This window comes from Pristis pectinata, chromosome 3 (genome assembly GCF_009764475.1).
Source record: "Pristis pectinata isolate sPriPec2 chromosome 3, sPriPec2.1.pri, whole genome shotgun sequence".
NCBI lineage: Eukaryota > Metazoa > Chordata > Chondrichthyes > Rhinopristiformes > Pristidae > Pristis > Pristis pectinata.
The window spans coordinates 15,705,293-15,726,876 of NC_067407.1; the positions used below are offsets into that span (position 1 = coordinate 15,705,293).

Below are 21,584 nucleotides of genomic sequence, written 5' to 3' on the forward strand. Positions count from 1 at the left end.
CGTAGAAAACTGGATGCCACAAAGACAGAGTCCTCTTGGCAGAAGTTTTTATCTTTGTTGCTGGTCTTTCAGTGCATGCCATCTTTCAATATTGTTTTGCAGTTGAAACCCCATAAAATGATGTTATTGACTCAAATCTCTGGCTGCAGTGAACTGTCCCAAATCAAGAACATTATTGGCTGATTATTTTAGTACTCCTCTTCATTGCATTATAAATCAGGTTGATCCAAGCGTTGAGTCTCCCCTGTTCTCTCACACTAACTTGGTCTCACACTGGTGCTCGAATGCTCACTCTGTGCACTTGCACTGTTTGATATCTTACTGTCTGCTGAAGGCAGAGAGCTTTGCTGTTATAAAGATTTTGTTTCTAAATAAACACAAATGCGGACAGCAAATTGGCATCATGTGTGTTATTTTGCAGATCTTTATTAATGCAGTTTATTTCTGATCAAAATGTTTAGCTGAAATGTTTTCTGCTCTTTTAAGATTAAGAAGTTCCAAGAGAAGGATGCAGCTCTATAAAACTCTGGTTAGACCACACTTGGAGTACTGTGTCCAGTTCTGGTCGCCTCATTATAGGAAGGAAGTGGAAGCGTTGGAAAGGGTGCAGAGGAGATTTACCAGGATGCTGCCTGGTTTAGAGGGTATGCATTATGAGGAGAGACTAAGGGAGCTAGGGCTTTACTCTCTGGAGAGAAGGAGGATGAGGGGAGACATGATAGAGGTGTACAAAATATTAAGAGGAATAGATAGAGTAGACAGCCAGCGCCTCTTTCCCAGGGCACCAGTGCTCAATACAAGAGGGCATGGCTTTAAAGTAGTGGGTGGGAAGTTCAAGGGAGATATCAGAGGAAGGTTTTTTACCCAGAGAGTGGTTGGGGCATGGAATGCGCTGCCTGGGGCGGTGGTGGAGGCAGGTACATCGGTCAAATTCAAGAGATTACTAGATAAGCATATGGAGGAATTTAAAATACAGGGATATGTGGGAGGAAGGGGTTAGATAGTCTTAGGTGAGGTTTAAAGGTCGGCACAACATTGTGGGCTGAAGGGCCCGTATTGTGCTGTACTGTTCTATGTTCTAATGGGATGCTTTAGAACAGGGATGCCCAAACCTGCTGCTTATGGTGGGTGGGGGAATTACAACATACTAGAATTGTTGCAGACACTTCCACTCACTTGACATGCTAATGCATACAGATCACAGGACATGCAGAGTGACATCAAATAGCGTACAAGTCTCATTAGATATAACTCCCATTTAATTCTGCCAGGCACAAGACTGGAGCAAAAAATAAAAACTGTTGAAGGAACTCAGTGGGTCAAATAGCATCTGTGGAGGCAAAGGGATAGTCAACGTTTTGGGTTGAGACCCTGAATCGGTTTGTTTTTTGGCTCTGGATTCCAGCACCTGCAGTCTCCTGTGTCTCCAGGGTCACAGACTGTGTGTGCCTCAAACTCAGGAGCAAATCCTAAGCAAAGGGCAGAGTTTTGATTGGGAGTTACCATACCTGGGGCTCTGCTGGGCAGTCAGTGCTCCCCATCATCCTGGGGGTGGACATCTCCATTAACATTTCTTCCTTAGAGGTCACTACCAGCCGCCCTATCATTGCTGATGTTCCAGGTACCTCCCTACCAAATTGCCTGCCCGAGCCCCAACCCATCCATCCAATGTCCGTTCCTTCCATCTGCCTACTCCTCCCTCCCCTCAATCTTCTCCCCAATGCCCGCCCTGTCATCTGCCAACCTGCCAACCTTCTCTCCAACACTTTCCTTCACCCCTCGGCTGCAGGGGGATGTCCTGTGTGGTGGATGTCTGAGCCTGGGAGCCAAGTCAAGAGCTGCCCATGGGTCAAGGTCGGAGCACTGCTGGTCTATGGCTTCCCTTGAGTTAGGCGCTGGTGACAAACACATAGAAAATATCACTGACCTAACTGTGCACATAATGTAAGAAAGATTTGCATTTGTACAGTGCCCATCACATTCTTGGGACATCACCAAGCATTTTACAGTTCATGAAATACTTTTGAAAGAATCGCTGCTGTAATTCAGGAAATACAGCCGCAGCTTGGTTCTTAGGAAGCTCCCTCTAACAGTAGAGGGATAATAGTCAGATAATCCATCTAAGTGGTGATGGTTGAGGGATAGCTATTGACCAACATACCGAGGCTAACCTGTCTCCATGCCGTATGAAGTTACATTACACAATTCAGAGTGTGCGCTATTTTATGATCTATTTAATTCCATTTTAGACTTTGAGTTGTGCATGTTTCAGACCCTATATATGTAATTCAGAGTCTTGGCTGTATAATTCATACTGTGGGGTGTACAACATTCAGGTTTGTATTCCACTTGTCTCATGAGGTGATCCCAGGGTGAAGGGAACCTGAGGAACCTGAGGGTTATGATTTGCTCAACAGTAATTGCATCCACTACCAGTTCTTTGATCAGAAGTTTCAGACCCTGTCCCCCAGGGCTGCTGCAGCTAGTACTCATATAAAGAGCAAAGAGAAAACTATTATGTTCTACACGAGCTATTGCATTATGCTCATACTTGCTGTGGGGAGAAGCGATTAATGAAAGGACTGTCTCAGATGGCATTTGCTCTTCCTTTTCCCTGTAGCTTTGGAGCTGCTATCAAGCCACTGTTCGAAGGAACTTCACTACACTAAGAATTTATAAATTGCCGATCTGGGAGTAGAGGACAGCAGAGTCTGCAGTGTAATCAGCAACCAGTCATGGGTATTTGCACTGAATGCATCAGAAAGACTTGTAAGTTTTTCAAATGCCAGATGTCACTTTGGATAACACACAGCATTTACCACCATCATATCACCGCTGATGTTGCTGATTGTTCAGCATTTCTGGGCTCAAACTCTTTAAAGAATGACCTCATAAAAGCACTGACTTTGCATTTTCAGATGCTCAGGTATATAATAACTCTTACAGTTAATAAAAGGACATATTAGCAGTGACCTATTCCATGTCCAAGTAAATAGCACAATGTCTCAGCATTTCTCCAGAGTACTCAGCTTTGATTGCTTCATTTATCCTCACAAGGATCTCTCAAAGTGCAATGAGTTTGTCTGTCTCTGTGTGGCCATGTGGTCCTGTGTGTTTCTGTGTGTCTGGTTTTGTGTGAGTGTATGTGTGTATGTTTCTTTATTCCTCTGTGTGTGTGTGTGTGTGTGTGTGTGTGTGTCTCTGTCTGTCTGTGTCTGTGTGTGTGTGTGTGTGTGCGCGCGCCTGTCTCTGTAGTATGTGTGTCTGCTACCATGCATGTCTGCTTCTGTGTTTGTGTTTTTCCCTCTGTCCGTGTCTGTGTGAGTTTTGCTGCATTTGTCCATAAATGACTGTGTGTCTGTTTCTGTGTGTCTCTGTTTCTCTGCGTCCGTGTGACTGTTTCTGTCTATGTGTGTGGTGGTGGGGGAATGGTGGGACAAATGTTTGTATGTGGTAGAGGGATATTTCTGGGTCAGGAGCAGAGATCCTTGGTCCTATTCCTGTTAGCTAATTATAATTGACAATGTCGGGTAATCACCAGTGTGGTTGAAGTTGGAATTTTATTTGTAATCTTATGGCATCAAATCTATTATTTTTTGACTCATTCTAATGGTTACCACTAAAGACCTAAAATAGAACTTAAATCACTTTTTATTAGATAGTATGATCTTTGAAAATTCTCTTGGTGCCACAGGTTTATGGGACTAATGTTGGGCCATTGTCAGTCAGGGTCTAACAGTGCAGGATCTGGAGTACAAACACTCCCATATACATGTCAATTGTGGCACCACAAATTATGGGAACAAGCTTTAGTACTGAGAATCCTATCAAGGCAGAACTGTAGAGGAAGAATTCATCTAGCATGGCTGCAGCAAAGTCATAAACCTATTTTTTAATATAAAAGAAACAGACTTGCATTTGTATAGTGCCTTTTATGCCCCTTTTTACAACTAATGAAGTACTTTAAATGTGTTGCAACAAAGGAAATGGCAGCCAGTTAAAGGATTATAAACGAAAACAGAAAATGTTGTAAATACTCTGCAGGACAGGTAACATCTATTGAGACAGAAACAGTGTTAGCATTTTAGATGCTGCCTGACCTGCTGAATATCTCCAACATTTTCTGTCTGGGTTTCAGTTTTCCAGCATCTGTGGTTTTATGCATTTTGGGAGGGTTCACAATGTAGTGTGCAGAGGAAATCTAACTCCCTCCCACTAGTTATCTTTTATTTAGGTCCAGTCTGACAATGTGTGTTATTGCACACCATCAAGGTCTATTTTGAAGTATTAGATATCAAATGGGTACAGAAACACCCACTTTTAACAATGTTGAATAACATGGAATGTTGTTAACAGACTTTTAATATGTAAAGGTTTAATTACTATGTTCCTGCATTTTGCCTGCTGGGAGCAATGCACAGGCATCTACGTTATGACTGTGAAAAACGGTGACAGCCCTGTGCAAATTATAGCTATTGTACTCAGTCACAGATAGACCTTCCTTTAGAGTTAGACGTACATGATGTTGAGATTAGCAGCTCACTATCCAGCAAGTCACAAAACCTGGCTTCCAAGTTTTGCAACTCCTGTTAGTTGCAGCCACATTGATAATATAGAGTTATCACATGTGGGGTCTCTCTTTTTGAAACCACCAGAGGAGAGATGTCAGAGTCAGAACCTTTGCGATTCAGTCCACACGGTGCAATCTGATCACTGTGGCTTTGTTGGCACTTCCTCAAGATTTCTCCTTGTTCGACTCGTTGACAGTAGAGTTGGGAGTGGATTCCACCGGAGCTGGCGTTACTTTCACCTCCCACCGTGCCCCAGCAGCACGGGGATGGAGAGTGAGATTTTCATCTTCAGCTGTTTGCTGTTTGGCAAAGTTCACAAATACCTGGGCATAGGTAAATCAATCATGAATGGTCAGAGTGTGACAAACAACCAATGCCAACAAGTACAGGAGCCTGCAAGTAAGTGTATAACACTTTAACACTTATACCATCCTTGTTAGACAAAGCAACAATTTGTATTTATATATGTCAGCTTTGGTGGGGGGAGATTCATTGGCGCATTAAAGTAAAATGGATGCCGAACCACAGAGTTAAAAATGTAGTGAACTCAGTCAAAATGGTGGGCTTTAAATAGGGGCGAGGGGGAGGGGTGTCTGAAGGGAAGGGAGGGAAAAGTGGAGCAGGGCTCATGGAAAGAGCTCAGGAAACTGGTCTACACCACAGGCATAGAGAGAGGAAGAGCACAGGGAAAGCTCAGGAGTTATTGAGCTGGAGCAGGCTCTACAGATGCTGCATAATCTGAAATAAAAACAGAAAACACTGGAAGCACTCTGTGGAAAAAAGGAACTAAGTTAATGTCTCGGGTTGAAGATCTGAGTTTGGTGGATGCAAGGCAATCTGAGGCACTAGGCACACCAACGAGAATTTTAAATTGGAGGCGTAGCTGGGTAGGGAGCCAGTATTTATCAAGAAGGGCACAGCTGAGGGAGGAACAGGAGCTGGAGAAGAATGGATCCAGGGATTCTTGGATGAGCTAAAGTTCAGAAGGAGGAATTAGAAGGCTGAGCAGAAAAGCACGTGGCTCATCAAGTGTGGCAATGAATAAGGCCTGGGGTAAAAGTTTCAGCCACAGAGAAGCTGAACATGAGGCTGTGGTGTGTGATGCTTCTTCCTGGGCTATGACAGTGGATGCAGGATGGTGTTGTTATGGAGGGATATGACATTGGAAACAGCTCCACAGTTGGAAGGTTGTTAAAATGCTGCTTCATTCTGAGATGGTGCTGAGGAGGCAGCAGACTTTGGATTGAAGGGATGGAATTTATGGTTGGTTGGAAGATGCTGGCAGTGGTCTTTCTTACGTTCAGTTGGGGTAAACTATGGATTATCCAGGGGTGGAAATCAGGTAAGTAACCTGATTGCTTGGAAGTTGAGAACTATGCCACAGACATGCGGCAGGGTGTCACTGCAATACAGGAGGAAGCCTGCATGATCAACAAGTCACCAAGAAGCAGCATGTGGTTGAGGCAAAAGAAGAGCCAAAGATGCAGCTTTGGAAGATTTCAAAGTTTGCGAAAGAGAAGTGAGTCACAGAGAGTTATAAAGTCATACAGCATTGAAGCAGGCTCTTTGGCCCACCAAGTCCACACCCACCATAGACTATTGTTTATTGACTACAGATCTGCCTTCAATACAATAATTCCAAGCAAGCTTGTCACCAAACTCCGAGACCTAGGACTCAACACCTCCCTCGGTAACTGGATCCTTGACTTTCTAACAAACAGACCGCAATCAGTGAGAATAGGCAGCAATACCTCCGGCACGATTATTCTCAACACTGGTGCCCCCACAAGGCTATGTCCTCAGCCCTCTACTCTACTCCCTATACACTCACGACTGTGTGGCTAGATCCTGCTCTAACTCCACCTACAAGTTTGCAGATAGTACCACCGTTGTAGGCCGTATCTCAAACAGTGATGAGTCGGAGTACAGGAAGGAGATAGAGAGCTTAGTGGAATGGTGTCATGACAACAACCTTTCCCTCAATGTCAACAAAACAAAAGAGCTGGTCATTGACTTCAGGAAAGGGGGTGGTGTACATGCACCCGTCTACATCAATGGTGCTGAGGTCAAGCGGGTTGAGAGCTTCAAGTTCCTGGGAGTGAACATCACCAACAGCCTGTCCTGGTCAAATCACGTAGATGCCACGGCCAAGATAGCTCACCAGTGCCTCTACTTCCTCAGGAGGCTAAAGAAATTTGGTTTGTCCCCTTTGATTCTCACCAACTTTTACCGATGCACCATAGAAAGCATCCTATCTGGATGTATCACGGCTTGGTATGGCAACTGCTCTGCCCAGGACCGCAAGAAGCTGCAGAGAGTTGTGGACACAGCCCAGCGTATCACGGATACCAGCCTCCCCTCCTTGGACTCTTGTCTTTACCTCTCATTGTCTTGGTGTAGCAGCCAGCATAATCAAAGACCCCACCCATCCGGGACATTCTCTCTTCTCTCCTCTTCCATTGGGTAGAAGATACAGGTGCCTGAGGGCACATACCACCAGACTTAAGGACAGCTTCTACCCCACTGTGATAAGACTATTGAACAGTTCCCTTATACGATGAGATGGACTATGACCTCACAATCTACCTTGTTGTGACCTTGCACCTTATTGCACTGCACTTTCTCTATAGCTATGACACTTTACTCTGTGCTGTTACTGTTTTTACCTGCACTACATCAATGCACTTTGTACTAACTCAATGTAACTGCACTGTGTAATGAATTGACCTGTACGATCGGTTTATAAGACAAGTTTTTCACTGTACCTCGGTACAAGTGACAATAATAAACCAATACCAATACCAATACACTAATCCCGTATTTTATTCTCCTCACAGTCTGAACAACTTCCCCACCTACACCACCAGGGACAATTCACAGTGGCTATCTTTGGATGTGGGAGGAAATCTGAGTACCCGGAGCAAACCCATGTGGTCAGAGGGAGAACGTGCAAACTCCATGCGGACAGCATGCAGTCAGGATTAAAGCCGGGTCACTGGAGCGGGGAGGCACAGCCCTGCTATCTGTACCACTGTGCTGCCCAAATTGATCAGGAAATAGTTTGAAGAGATGACTAACAAGTACATTTAATTGGAAATTAATTCTTTTTTCATTTGGATAGATGTAGTGTTGCTGTTTGATGGAACAATTTACATAATGCTTTGTGGTCAGAGTGAAACCTGCTCTGCAATAAAGAAGTCATGGCAAATATCTCATGTGTCTGTGACTGTTTAACTGCAGGAAATTACCTTAAGGAAGCAGAATGAAGAGCCTAACCAAAATGATTTTGTGCCAAAAGAACAGAACCAACTGTTGGTTTGTAGCATCCCACCCCATCCAAGAACCTTAGCTTCATTTCCCAGTGAAAATAACCTAGATAAGAGCTGAAGACCATAAGACAAAGGAGCAGAAGTCGGCCATTCGGCCCATCAAGTCTGCTCCGCCATTCTATCGTGAGCTGATCCATTCTCCCATTTAGCCCCACTCCCCCGTCTTCTCACCATAACCTTTGATGCCCTGGCTACTCAGATACCTATCAATCTCTGCCTTAAATACACCCAATGACTTTGCCTGCATGGCTGCCTGTGGCAACAAATTCCACAGATTCACCACTCTCTGGCTAAAGAAATTTCTCCGCTTCTCTGTTCTGAATGGGCGCCCTTAAATCCTGAAGTTGTGCCCTCTTGTACTAGATTCCCCTACCATGGGAAACAACTTTACCACATCTACTCTGTCCAGGTCTTTTAACATTCGAAATGTTTCTATGAGGTCCCCCCTCATTCTTCTGAACTCCAAAGAGTACAGCCCAAGAACCAGCAAATGTTCCTCATATGTTAACCCTCTCATTCCTGGAATCATTCTAGTGAATCTTCTCTGAACCTTCTCCAACATCAGCACATCCTTTCTTAAATAAGGAGCCCAAAACTGCACACAGTACTCCAAGTGAGGTCTTACCAATGCCTTATAGAGTCTCAACATAACATCCCTGCTCTTATATTCTATTCCTCTAGAAATGATGCCAACATTGCATTCACCTTCTTCACCACTGGCTCAACCTGAAGGTTAACTTTTAGGGTATCCTGCATGAGGACTCCCAAGTCCCTTTGCATCTCTGAATTTTGAATTTTCTCCCCATTTAAGTAATACTCTGCCCATTTATGTCTTCTACCAAAGTGCATGACCATACACTTTCCAACATTGTATTTCATTTGCCACTTCTTTGCCCATTCTCCGAGTCTATCCAAGTCTCTCTGCAGACTTTCCATTTCCTCAACACAACCCACCTATCTTTGTATCATCAGCAAACTTAGCCACAAAACCATTTATTCCATAATCCAAATCATTGATATACAATGTAAAAAAGAAGCGGCCCCAACACAGACCCCTGCGGAACACCACTGGTAACCGGCAGCCAACCAGAATGGGATCCCTTTATTCCCACTCTCCTTTTCCTGCCAATCAGCCAATGCTCTATCCATGCTCGTAACTTTCCTGTAATTCCATGGGCTCTTATCTTGTTTAGCAGCCTCATGTGCGGCACCTTGTCAAAGGCCTTCTGAAAATCCAAATACACAACATCCACTGCATCTCCTTTGTCCAGCCTGCTTGTAATTTCCTCAAAGAATTGCAATAGGTTTGTCAGGCAGGATTTTCCTTTAAGGAAACCATGCTGAGTCTGGCCTATCTTGTCATGTGCCTCCAGGTACTCAGTAACCTCATCCTTGACAATCGACTCCAACGACTTCCCAACCACCGATGTCAGGCTAACAGGTCTATAACTTCCTTTTTGCTGCCTCGCACCCTTCTTAAAAAGCAGAGTGACATTTGCAATTTTCCAGTCCTCCGGAACCATGTCAGAATCTATTGATTCTTAAAAGATCGTTACTAAAGCCTCCGCAATCTCTACAGCTACTTCCTTCAGAACACGAGGATGCATCCCATCTGGTCCTGGAGATTTATCCACCCTTAGACCATTCAGCTTCCTGAGTACCTTCTCTGTTGTAATTGTGACTGAACACACTTCTCTTCCCTGACACCCTTGAGTATCCGGTATACTGCTGATGTCTTCCTCAGTGAAGACTGATGCAAAATACTCATTCAGTTCCTCTGCCATCTCCTTGTCTCCCATTACAATTTCTCCAGCATTGTTTACTATCGGTCCTATATCTACCCTCACCTGTCTTTTACTCTTTATATACTTGAGAAAGCTTTTAGTATCCTGTTTGATATTATTTGCCAGCTTCCTTTCATAGTTCAGCTTTTCCTTCCTAATGACCTTCTTAGTTGCCTTTTTAAAGTTTTTAAAAGCTTCCCAACCCTCTATCTTCCCACTAATTTTTGCTTCCTTGTATGCCCTCTCCTTTGCTTTGACTTCTTTTGTCAGCCAAGGTTGTGTCCTTTTTACATTCGAAAATTTCTTCTTGTTTGGAATATATCTGTCTTGCACTTACCTCACTTCTCGCAGAAACTCCAGCCATTTCTGCTCTGCCGTCCTTCCCACTAGTGTCCCTTTCCAGTCAACTTTGGCCAGTTCCTCTCTCATGCCACTGGAATTTCCTTTATTCCACTGAAATACCGACACATCAGATTTCGGCTTCTCCTTCTCAAATTTCAAAGTGAACTCAATCATGTTGTGATCACTGCCTCCTAAGGGTTTCTTCACCTTAAGCTCTCTAATCACCTCTGGTTCATTACACAATACCCAATCCAGTACAGCTGATCCCCTAGTGAGCTCAACAACAAGCTGTTCTAAAAAGCCATCTCGTAGACATTCTACAAATTCTCTCTCTTGAGATCCAGTACCAACCTGATTTTCCCAATCCACTCACATGTTAAAATCCTCCACGATTATCATAACATTGCCCTCCTGACAAGCCTTTTCTATTTTCTGTTGTAATTTGTAGTCCACATCACAGCAGCTGTTTGGAGGCCTGTATATAACTGCCGTCAGGGTCCTTTTACCCTTGCGATTTCTTAACTCATCCCATAAAGATTCTACACCTTCGGATCCTATGTCACCTCTTTCTAATGATTTAATATTATTTCTTACCAGCAAAGCCACGCCACCCCCTCTGCCTACCTGCCTATCCTTCCGATACACCGTGTATCCTTGGACGTTCAGCTCCCAAAGACATCCATCCTTTAGCCATGTCTCAGTGATGGCCACAACATCATACCTGCCAATCTGTAGCTGTATTTCAAGATCATCCACTTTATTTCTTATGCTGTGTGCATTTAAGTATAATACTTTAAGTCCAGTGTTTGGTACTTTTTGCTTTGATTGCACTGCAACTCTATTGCACTGCAACTCATCCCACTGGTTGCAAATTTGCCAAATCACCTGCCTGTCCTTCCTGTCCTCTTTACTGCGTACTATCTTTAATATATTACTGTTTTCCCCTTCCTCAGCCCTATCACTCCAGTTCCCATCTCCCTGCCAAATTAGTTTAAACCTTCCCTAACAGCTCTATTAAACCTGCCTGCTAGGATATTGGTCCCCTTCGGGTTCAGGTGTAACCCGTATCATAATATGCAGAAATGGGGACTGGTAATTCTGCTATTGTATCAAAGAAGCTGGTTTTAGTTGCAGCTAGCACTTGATTATTCCCAGCTAACTCCACATAAGAAGAGGGAGATCCAATATACCAACAGAGAAACCCAATTTCCACTCGTCAAATAGATAACACAGGATTTGCTGACATCATTTGCCTTAGACAAAATGCACTGCCCTTACTGTCCACTTGTAACTTCAGTTCACCGTAAGAAACTGTTCAATGTTGTTAATGTCATGAGACTGCACATGAGATCTGCTGGAAAGGATACAGGTTTAATTTGGTGGTGAATCTGTAGAATTCGTTGCCATGGAGGGCTGTGGAGGCCAAGTCATTGGGTGTATTTAAGGAAGAGATTGACAGGTTCTTGATTGGTTAAAGGGGTTAAGGGTCATGGGGAGAAGGTGGAAGAATGGAGTTGAAATAAAAATCAGTCATAATTGAGTGGTGGAGCAGACTCAATGGGCTGAATGGCCTAATTCTGTTCCTCGATCTTATGGAAGTCACAATATATCGGAGGGATACCAAGCACTAATTTACAAGAAGCTGAACAATTCACCCATGGAAATGATTACCTGGTCTAAAGTTGTTTGAGAGACTGAATATTCATCTATTCTCAGCTGCTCCTTGTTGGAGATGAGTAACTGGAAGATTTTGGCTAACGATGACGAAGATAGCTGGTACTGGATGGTGCTGTGATGCTTCTCTATTTGCAGACTGTCGGGGAAGTTGCTCTTGATAAATGTTTCCGCTGCATTCAGGTCGGGTGAAACTCCAGGCTGACTACCTTTAATCTTCAGAGTCACCACGTAGCCGTCTCCAAACCTATTAAACAGAAAATGAATCAGCAGTTTATAAAATTCTTTCCCATTGTACGGACTCACTCTTGATCAATGAGTGACATGTTACTCTTTAAGAAAATGTCATTGTGTAACCAATAGGTGGAATAAAACATAATAAGCAAACAGTCAATTTTCCTTGATCTAACTTTTCCCAGATTGATGAGTTAGGATGAACTGACTGAGCAAGTTATCCATAGTAACCTAGCGAGCCTGTGAAATGCATTACTGGAACGTCAGTCACTCTCTGCTCCAAATATTTACAAGTGCCGGACATCCGATTTACACCCTTGTCCTGCCAATACAGGGAAGAGTTGTACATCCATCATTTAAGATCACAGGTTTTACTCTCCAGGACGAAGATTTTAAGAATTTAAAGAATGGGGTACAAGTTCTCATCTTGTTAAAGAGCACTGAGATAACAGCCTGAATACTTATGGATTCAACCGGGTAGCAACACAGCTAGAGAAGATGACAGGAATTTGGACGTACTTATACTTCAGGTGCTGTATGGTGCCAAGACACTTGAACTGGCCATTCACCATGATAGCCAATCGCGTGCAGAGAGCTTCACATTCTTCCATGCTGTAAGTGAGCAGAGAATTCAGTCACTTCTAAGTATCCAGTGCAAAGGGATTTATTTAACAAATGGTTACCAAGCAGCTCCGTCACCTGTGTGAGGTCAACACCACAGCTCTTCCTTCTCGGATAACACCAAGGAGACAGTTCCAGAGGAATCGCCGAGTCTTTGGATCCATCCCAGTAGTTGGTTCATCCTAATGGCACATATAAATGTCTTAGACGTATGCACACTAACCATGATGCAGATACCATTTGATGATTACCTGACTGAGAAAGAATGGAAGAACAGCTGGACAATTGTTATAAACGTCATGTGCCAGAAGTGGTTGCTACCACAAAATTAACTTGGTTTTTGAAATTGAGGATTTTTTTATTCGAAGTCTTGATTAGAAACATTAGGTGGGCCCCACAGTACAGGCTGGCTGTTATATCCCCCTCCTGGAATTCAGTTCCACTGAAGTTTACAAACTTCTCCCCTTTGCTCTCAGCTTGTGGGGGATTCTGGCAAGTCCTCTTTTGTTGCTCACTCCTACTTACTAAACAAAGCTGTTGAGGTTGAACCTTCCCCTTGACCTACTGCCAAGGGTGGTGGTGGAGTCCCCAAAATAGTATCCAGCAAGGAATTTCAGAAGACTAACCCAATGACAATGTAGGAACAGCAATAATTGTCCCTGTGCTAAATGGAGTGGAACTTGTGCGTGTTCCCATGACATTGTACAACAGGTGTACAAGATGATAAGAGGCATAGATCGAGTAGACAGTCAGAGACTTCTTCCCAGGGCAACAATAGCTAACATGAGGGGACATAATTTTAAAGTGATTGGAGGAAGGTATAGGGGGGATGTCAGGGGTAAGTTTTTTACACAGAGAGTGGTGGGTGCGTGGAACGCACTGCCGGCAGAGGTTGTGGGGGCAAATATGTTAGGGACATTTAAGAGACTCTTGGATAGACACATGAATGGTAGAAAAATAAGGGGCTATGTGGGAGGGAAGGGTTAGATAGATCTTAGAGCAGGATAAAATGTCGGCACAACATCGTGGGCCGAAGGGCCTGTACTGTGCTGTAGTGTTCTATGTTCTACGTTCTATTGTTGCTCCAGTTCTTTGAAGAGACACAAGATTGTCTTAAGCACACCTGTACTTATCACAATAACAGCCTGATTGCTATCAGAACATTGCTTATTGGGAATATTTTATTTCTTTCTATAGGAGAGATTCCAAATGTCTTAAAACCCAACTTTGAAGGTGGTAAGGTTTTGTTATAATCTATTTGGATATTTTAACAGAGATGGAAAAATATATAGTGTAGTCCTGGTGTGGAGTCTTTAGTGCAGTAACATCTTTTTTTTAATGGTCCAATTCCCATCTTGCAACTTCACACACAGGACAGTTGATGCCATTATTGCCTCAGTTCAAGTAGTTTATCTCAGCCAGTTTGTGGCTGAAGGGCTGAGGTTTACTTCAATAGGTGTCCCCCTTATCTATTCCCTGGCCCACACCTGCCCCCCAGACTACTTCCAACCTGACACCACCCCCACCCCACTCCAAATAATACACCCACTCCACTTCACAGCCCACCCAACACCCACCTCACCCACCCCACTCCCCCATCTCCCACTCCACCCCCACATGCCCTAGTCCATGGCACCTATTTTCTTTCCACTTAATCAAATTTCCTTCATGCAAGTTACTGGAAGTTCAATTTCATACTTGGACACCCACAATTGAGGTTCGCTACTGACGGAGTGCTGCTCTGTTGGGATTGCATCTTTCAGATGAGATGTTAAACTAAGGCCCAGCCTGCCCTTCCAGATGAATGTAACAGATCCCACAGCACTCTTTTGAAGGCTCCTGGTGTCCTGGCTAACACTTCTCTCTTCATGAGCTCCAATAAATCAACTGATCATATGGTCATTATCAGATTTCTGCTTGTGGGAACTTGCTGTGCACAGCTTGGCAGAAGTGTTTCCTACATGAACATACTTCTCAAACGTACTTCTCAAGCTGTAGGGAGCATTGGGGCATCCTGAGATTGTGAAAGGCTCTACATAAATGGAAGTTTTTCTTCTTACTGAGCTGTCAGTCAAATAGTTTAATTCTGGTGCCAGTTCTGAGATGCTGAAATGTTGGAATGGAAAAAGACACAGAGTTTCCTACCAGCAGCACCACCGGAGGGCAGCCGATGAGGGCGATGGCTGTGGAGAGTTTGCGCTTGTTGCCTCCGCTGTACGTGCCAGCTGTCTGATCGGCGTACTCCGTGAGGTCCAGTTTCTCAATTGCCCAGTTGGCCACCTGGAAATGGATTGACAGAGACTGAGCACCTTATATTTCAGTGCTGCAGGCAGTGATCCTTCTCTGAGGAATGCAGGACTGCCCTCATTCAAGCCCATAGGCTTGTACCTACTATGGGATGGAAGTCACATTTTATTCACTGTAGTCTGCTGTTGTGCATGTGTGTGGTTGTGTGTACGTGTGTGTGTGTATGTGTGTGTGTGTGTGTGTGTATGTGTGTGTTTGTGTGTATGTGTGTGTACGTACATGTTTGTGTGTGTGTATGTACATGTGTTTGTGTGTGTGTGTACATGTGTGTGTGTGTGTGTGTGTGGGTGTGTGTGTGGGTGTGTGTGTGGGGGGTGCTGTGGGCGTATTCAGTCAGCATCGGTAGAGGTTTTACTTCATTAACACTGCTTATACAGATGTAACTTGTTCTAATTTAACATATAAAGTGGGTCTTAATCATTGTTGCTTTTGGAAGAGGCACATCAACAGGAGATCGCAGAGTGAGCAACAAATATACTGCTGGAGGAATTCAGAGGGTCGAGCAGCATCTGTGGGAGGGAGGGAATTGTCGACATTTCAGGTCGAAACCCTGCATCAGGACCCTACGAGCCCGAATGCAGGGCTTCAGCCTGAAAGGTTTCTGATTTGGGACCTTCATCAGAACTTCAGTTCTGGTGAAGGGTTCCTGGACCTGAAATGTTAACTGTTTCTCTTTCCACAGATGCTCCCTGACCTGCTGAGTTTTTCGTTTTTATTTCAACATATCTCACGCCTTCCTCTAATGAACAAGTAAATTGAAAGGACTAAAGCATTATTTCATTAATAAAGTTTCTGGACATTTGAATATTAATGCGGAATGGCCAGACTTTGTCAAAAATATTTGTAAAGCACACACTCATTTCTGGTTTGCACCCTCCATGGGCTCACACCTCTCCACTACTGTAAACCTCTTCAGGACTGTGACCTTCCAGATCAATTCTGCTTTCATGCAGAGACTTTAATTGCTGCACCACTGGTGGCTGCTCTTTCTGCCTGGATGTTAAAGTCTAGCGTTCCTTTCCTATAGCTCCACTCCATTGCTCTCTTTCTTCCTTTTACTATGTTTCTTGAAACGTATCTCTTCGGCCCGAGTCACCTAACCTAACATTTTTTATGTGATGGAAAAGCAAAAAAAAACTGCAGATGCTGAAAATCTGAAATGAAAACAGAAAATGCTGGAAATACTCTGCAGGTCAGGCAACATTTATAGAGAGAGAAACAAGAGTTAACCTTTCGGACTGATAACCTTTCATCATAGAACATTGAACAGTACAGCGCAGGAACAGGCCCTTCGGCCCACAATGTCTGTGCCGACCATGATGCCAAATTAAACTAAACCTATCTCCCTGCAAACGAGACACCAAAACTGGAAAAGTTAGAAATCAAAGATGTTTTAGGTTGTTGAGTAGGGGGAGTAGTAAGTAGAGAGAACAACGAGAATGTTTGTGATAGGTGGAGACACAAAAAGACTGAATGACCATAAGACATAGGAGCAGAATTAGGCCATTCGGCCCATCAAGTTTGCTCCGCCATTCAATCATGGCTGATTTATTTTTCCCTCCCAACCCCATTCTCCTGCCTTCTCCCCATAACCTTTGATGCCCTTACTAATCAAGAACCTATCAACCTCCGCTTTAAATGTACCCAATGACTTGGCCTCCACAGCCATCTGTGACAATGAATTCCACAGATTTACCATCCTCTGGTTATAGAAGTTCCTCCTCATCTAGTACTAATGGGACATCCTTTTATTCTGAGGCTGTGCCCTCTGGTCATAAGCTCTTCCACTACTGGATACATCACATCCACTCTATCCAGGCCTTTTAATATTCAATAGGTTTCAATGAGATCCCCCCTCATCCTTCTAAACTCCAGCGAGTACAGGCCCAGAGCCATTAAAATGCTCCTGTCTACATCAATGGTGCTGAGTTCAAGAGGGTTGAGAGCTTCAACTTCCTTAGAGTGAACATCACCAATAGCCTGTCCTGGTCCAACCACATAGATGCCACGGCCAGGAAAGCTCACCAGTGCCTTTGCTTCCTTAGGAGGCTAAAGAAATTTGGCATGTTCCCTTTGACATTCACCAACATTTATGGATGCTCCATAGAAAGCATCCTATCTGGATGCATCATGGCTTGGTATGGCAACTGCTTTGCCCAGGACCGCAAGAAACTGCAGAGTTGTGGACACAGCCCAGTACATCACGGAAACCAGCCTCCCCTCCATGGACTCTGTCTATACCTCTCACTGCCTTGGTGAAGCAACCAGCATAATCAAAGACCCCACCCACCCAGGTCATTCTCTCTTCTCCCCTCTCCCATAAGGCAGAAGATGCAGGAGCCTGAGGGCACATACCACCAAACTCAAGGACAGCTTCTATCCCACTGTGATAAGACTATTGAACGGTTCACTTATACGATGAGATGGACTCTTGACCTCACAATCTACCTTGTTATGACCTTGCACCTTATTGTCTACCTGCATTGCACTTTCTCTGTAGCTGTGACACATTACTCTGTATTCGGTTATTGTTTTTACCCTGTACTACCTCAATGCACTGTGTAATGAATTAATCTGTACGATCGGCATGCGAGACAAGTTTTTCACTGTACCTCGGTACAAGTGACAACAGTAAACCAATACCGATGCCAATACCCTTTCATCTCCAGGATCATTCTCGTAAACCTCCTCTGGACCCTCTCCAATGCCAGCACATCCTTCCTTAGATATGCAGCCCAAAATTGCTGACAATACTCCAAACGTGGTCTGACCAACGCCTCATAAAGCCTCAGCATTACATCCTTGCTTTTATATTTTAGTCCTCTCGAAATGAATGCTAACATTGCATTTGCCTTCCTGGCAAATGGCACAAATGATGTTGAGCTGAGGTTGGTGTTATCGTTTTTCATCCTTTCAATAGAGCTGACAAGTATTGAGCTTTATTTACAACCCCATACGCCTGTCCCATCCCCGCCCTCCTTCCCACTCCCCCACAGCCCAAAGTACATCAAGCTCTCTTTCCTGCAATGTCACCCTTCCACATCTGCCATAATCTGCACAATAATAATCATCGGGCAAATTACCTGCTCGATCTCATCTTCTGGAACTCCGCGCAGGCGTGCGTAGAGCAGGAGGTGTTCGCGGCCTGTGAGGAGGTCATCGACTGCATCAAACTGAGGGCAGTATCCCATGTTCTGGTGAACATCTTCAATGTGTGTGAGAATACTGGGGGCCAGGTTCACAAAACAGAGAGGGAGTGCGATGAAACAGCAAGGTTCAGGACAAAGCAAAATTATTAAAGGCAGCACATTTTTTCTTCTAAGTGCTCAGTTCCCAAGAAACAGCCTACATAATGAGGATTCAGTTGTAAAATACCAAGGTTTCATTTCCAACATCAGCTCGGAATGCACAGAGACGTACCTGTAGCCTGCTATTGAAGCTTCACCAGATGTGGGATGTATGTCACCAGTCAGTACTTTGAAGGTAGTTGTTTTTCCAGCACCATTGACACCCAGAAGCCCAAAGCACTGAAGTCCAGTGGAAAAGATAATGAACAAATGTAAAGAACAGTTTGTAAACCTGTGCAAATAGCTTTAACGTATTTATTTGGAGGATGAAACCTACCTCTCCAGGACGAACACCTACGCTGATCCTATCAACGGCAGGCTGGGTTTTCCCTGCGTAATACTGTGGGAACACAATTCAACCTTAGTTCAAGGGGTTACTGCCTCACATCCATCCCCACCAATAAGCAGACCGGGTTCCACTCACCTTGGTAAGTTCCTTTATTTTCAGAATGTCGTGCTTGCTTTTACCCTGAATTCTTTCACGCTCCTTTGTCACATCATCATCTTCTTCAATGGCAGGCAAGTTGCTGAAAGTTGTTGGCCTGTATCAAAACAGGAAGACATTCAACTGGAGCTAGTGACTGCAACCATTAAGAGCTGATGTACCTGGCCAAGGAGTGTCAGGAATGTGTGGAGGATTTCCTGATATGTATAGTGGGTGTGCATGAGTGAACTCCGGCCTCTGCTTAATGTCTCAGTAGTCATCAGTGAACCCATAGTGAAAGCAGTTGTGACAGTTTGCCAAACCGAGCATAGACAGGAATATCAACAGGTAGTAAACTAAAGGCTGGAAGGATGAGCTTGGGTAGTTTTCAGCTTAGCTGATAAGGCAGAGGAGACACAGAGGACTGAGGGGTCAATCATGTAAAATGGGCTGATTGCAAACCCTCAGCACATTTTGCATTAAAGCCTATTTTCTTTTCCTCTGTTGAAGCCACTTTTGTGTTACTGTGGTAAAGCAGTTTCTCCTTGCTAATGTCCACGTCCGAACGTACGTCGGCTTCTAGTTCCCCGGCACTTCCAAATTAAAATTCTCAAACATGCAATTAGATCCCACCCTGGCCCATCCCCTTCCTGGCCCTGTTATATCCTCTGGAACTACAACTCTTCCAGAGAACCGCATTTCTTCAAATCTGGAGTCTCCCTCACAACTTTGTTCCTCGACTGGCAGGTATCCCTCCAGCCGCCATGATCCTGTGCCTTGGAACCTCCCCCTAAAACCCTCCTCTCCTTCCTAAATCCCACCTCCAGCCCTCCTAAAATAGCCATGGTGGGCTTGGTGTCCATTATTTTTCAATATGATCCAGGAGGTTGCTCATTTTAAATGAGCAAACAAATCCATGATGCTATTATTGTTAAAGTGTTACAGTTTTCAGGGGTTTAAAATCCTTTGATCAATATTCCTCAGTTTCAGTAATCCCTCGCATAAGAAGGCTATAGAACAATTGTAAATGCCCAATGTAGATTCATGTGTCATCTTATGAATGAATGTTAGAATTGTGAATGGGGTTGTTAGCACCCTGCTCCCTGCTGTTGAGACTGTTATGGAATGATCTGATGAAGGCCCTTCAAAGTTCACTGGATTGACTACTTTTCATCTGGTGACAGATCATCAAACTGAAACATTCACTCTGTTTCTCTCTCCACAGCTGCTGCCTGACCTGCAAAGTATTTCCTGGAGGTTCTGTATTTTTTTCAGATTTTGGCTTTGAGTCTTACATTGACTCCAGGGATGAAGGGGTTGTCTAATGAGGGAGGGTTGAGCAGGTTAGGCCTATAGTCAATAGAATTTAGGAGAATGAGAGGTGATATTATTGAAAGGGTATATGCTGAGCGGGTGATTCCCCTTATGGAGGGATTTAGAACTAAAGGGATATAGTTCAGAACAATGGGGCGCCCAATTGGGATGGAGATGAGGAGGAATTTTTTCCCCAAGGGCTTTGTGAATGTTTGTGATTCTGTATCTGAGAGAGCTGTGGACGTGGAGTCATTAAATACATTCAAGGATGAGATGGACAGGTTTTTGGACTCTAAAGAATCAAAGGTTTTGGGGAACAAGCAGGAAAATGGAGTTGGGGTCAAGCTTGGATCAGCCATGATCTTACTGAAAGGCAAAGCATGCTTGAAGGACAGACTGACCTATACCTGCTCCTGCGGATAAAGTTGTTTTGTTGTTACAGATAATTTCTACACTGAGCAGTTGATTAATGCAATTCTCATCACTTAAGCTTTATTGAAACAAAATCCATAAATCCTTCCAAAAAGGAATCAGCTGCCTGAAGAAAAGAAATATTAAGGAATATGTGGAGTGAGTGCAGATAAATGCACTGCTTTTGGTGTGAGTAGCAGACAGAGGAAGGATTTTCTCAGCTGAGGAAAGCGATGTACGTACATGTGGCTGAGGAAGAAGCGGTGTTGGAAGAGGAGGTTCAGAGCGAAGTACGCAACGCCCTCGATTGCCAGGGCTGTTAGGTTCTTGCCGATGAACTCCCAATGGAATGGGTTAAAATAAAAATCTTCACCTGCAAGACAAGATTCAACATATTAACTAATTAGCTTATTAACATCAGTCCAATGAGAACAACTCTAAACCTGTATCCAGAAGTAAATATTGACTGACTCTTAACACTGATGAGTTGGGTCTAGGGGCCTGTTTCCCTGTTGTGTAACTCTATGACTCGATAATGCTTAACATTCTCATTTCCAAGCCCCATTGTACACTGAATTAGCTTAACTGTGTATGTCGAGAAAGGCACACGGTGAACCTCTAAATAGGGATAATCCAATCAAGATTTTTATTCTGGAATGTTCTCCGGCACAAGCACAACGAGTGAGTTGGGGGGGAGGGGGATGGGTTGGTGGTGACGAGGTGGGCAGCAAGGGTGCCATGGGGCTACAAACGTTTTCTGGCGATACCCAGGACTGTCCCAACTAGGAGCAGAGGTTGATCTCAAATTCTACCCCCCTCCCCCCCCATCTCCTGTTGCCTACCTAGGTCCCACCTGAAAATGGGCCTGGAGCCAGCTACTCAATGACCATATGGGACACCCATCCATGTCCAACTCTAGACAAGGCTATATAATACAGATGAACACGGGTCTGTTACTGTCACACTCGGGTAGAGTACCAGTAGGCAGGTGTATAAAACACTGGAATACACTGCTGGTGGGTACAGGTCCGTCACTGTAACAGTGGGGTAGAGGTATAAAACACTAACAGTAGTGGTGGCTACTTGTCAGTAACTATAACACTGAGGTACGATACTGGTGGGTACAGGTCTGTAACTATAACACTGGGGTAGATTACTGTTGGGTAGAGGTATAAAACACCAGGATACAGTGGATACAGATGGTGGGTACTGGTCTGTCAGTGTAT

General features: G+C 44.1%; 1 protein-coding gene across 1 annotated transcript in view; it reads right to left on the reverse strand.

Annotated features, from left to right (window-relative positions):
• Positions 1 to 3,236: 3,236 nt before the first annotated feature.
• abca4b (ATP-binding cassette, sub-family A (ABC1), member 4b) overlaps positions 3,237 to 21,584 on the reverse strand; it is a 128,148-nt gene continuing 109,800 nt past the window's right edge. Inside the window, exons 41-50 of the mRNA XM_052011178.1 lie at positions 20,602 to 20,731; positions 18,634 to 18,751; positions 18,487 to 18,549; positions 18,283 to 18,389; positions 17,946 to 18,087; positions 14,701 to 14,835; positions 12,634 to 12,737; positions 12,454 to 12,546; positions 11,698 to 11,947; positions 3,237 to 4,894 (exon numbers count right to left, since the gene is read on the reverse strand). Coding sequence (XP_051867138.1) covers positions 4,736 to 4,894; positions 11,698 to 11,947; positions 12,454 to 12,546; positions 12,634 to 12,737; positions 14,701 to 14,835; positions 17,946 to 18,087; positions 18,283 to 18,389; positions 18,487 to 18,549; positions 18,634 to 18,751; positions 20,602 to 20,731 — 1,301 coding nt within the window. The 3' untranslated portion in view covers positions 3,237 to 4,735. The remainder of the gene's footprint in view (positions 4,895 to 11,697; positions 11,948 to 12,453; positions 12,547 to 12,633; positions 12,738 to 14,700; positions 14,836 to 17,945; positions 18,088 to 18,282; positions 18,390 to 18,486; positions 18,550 to 18,633; positions 18,752 to 20,601; positions 20,732 to 21,584) is intronic.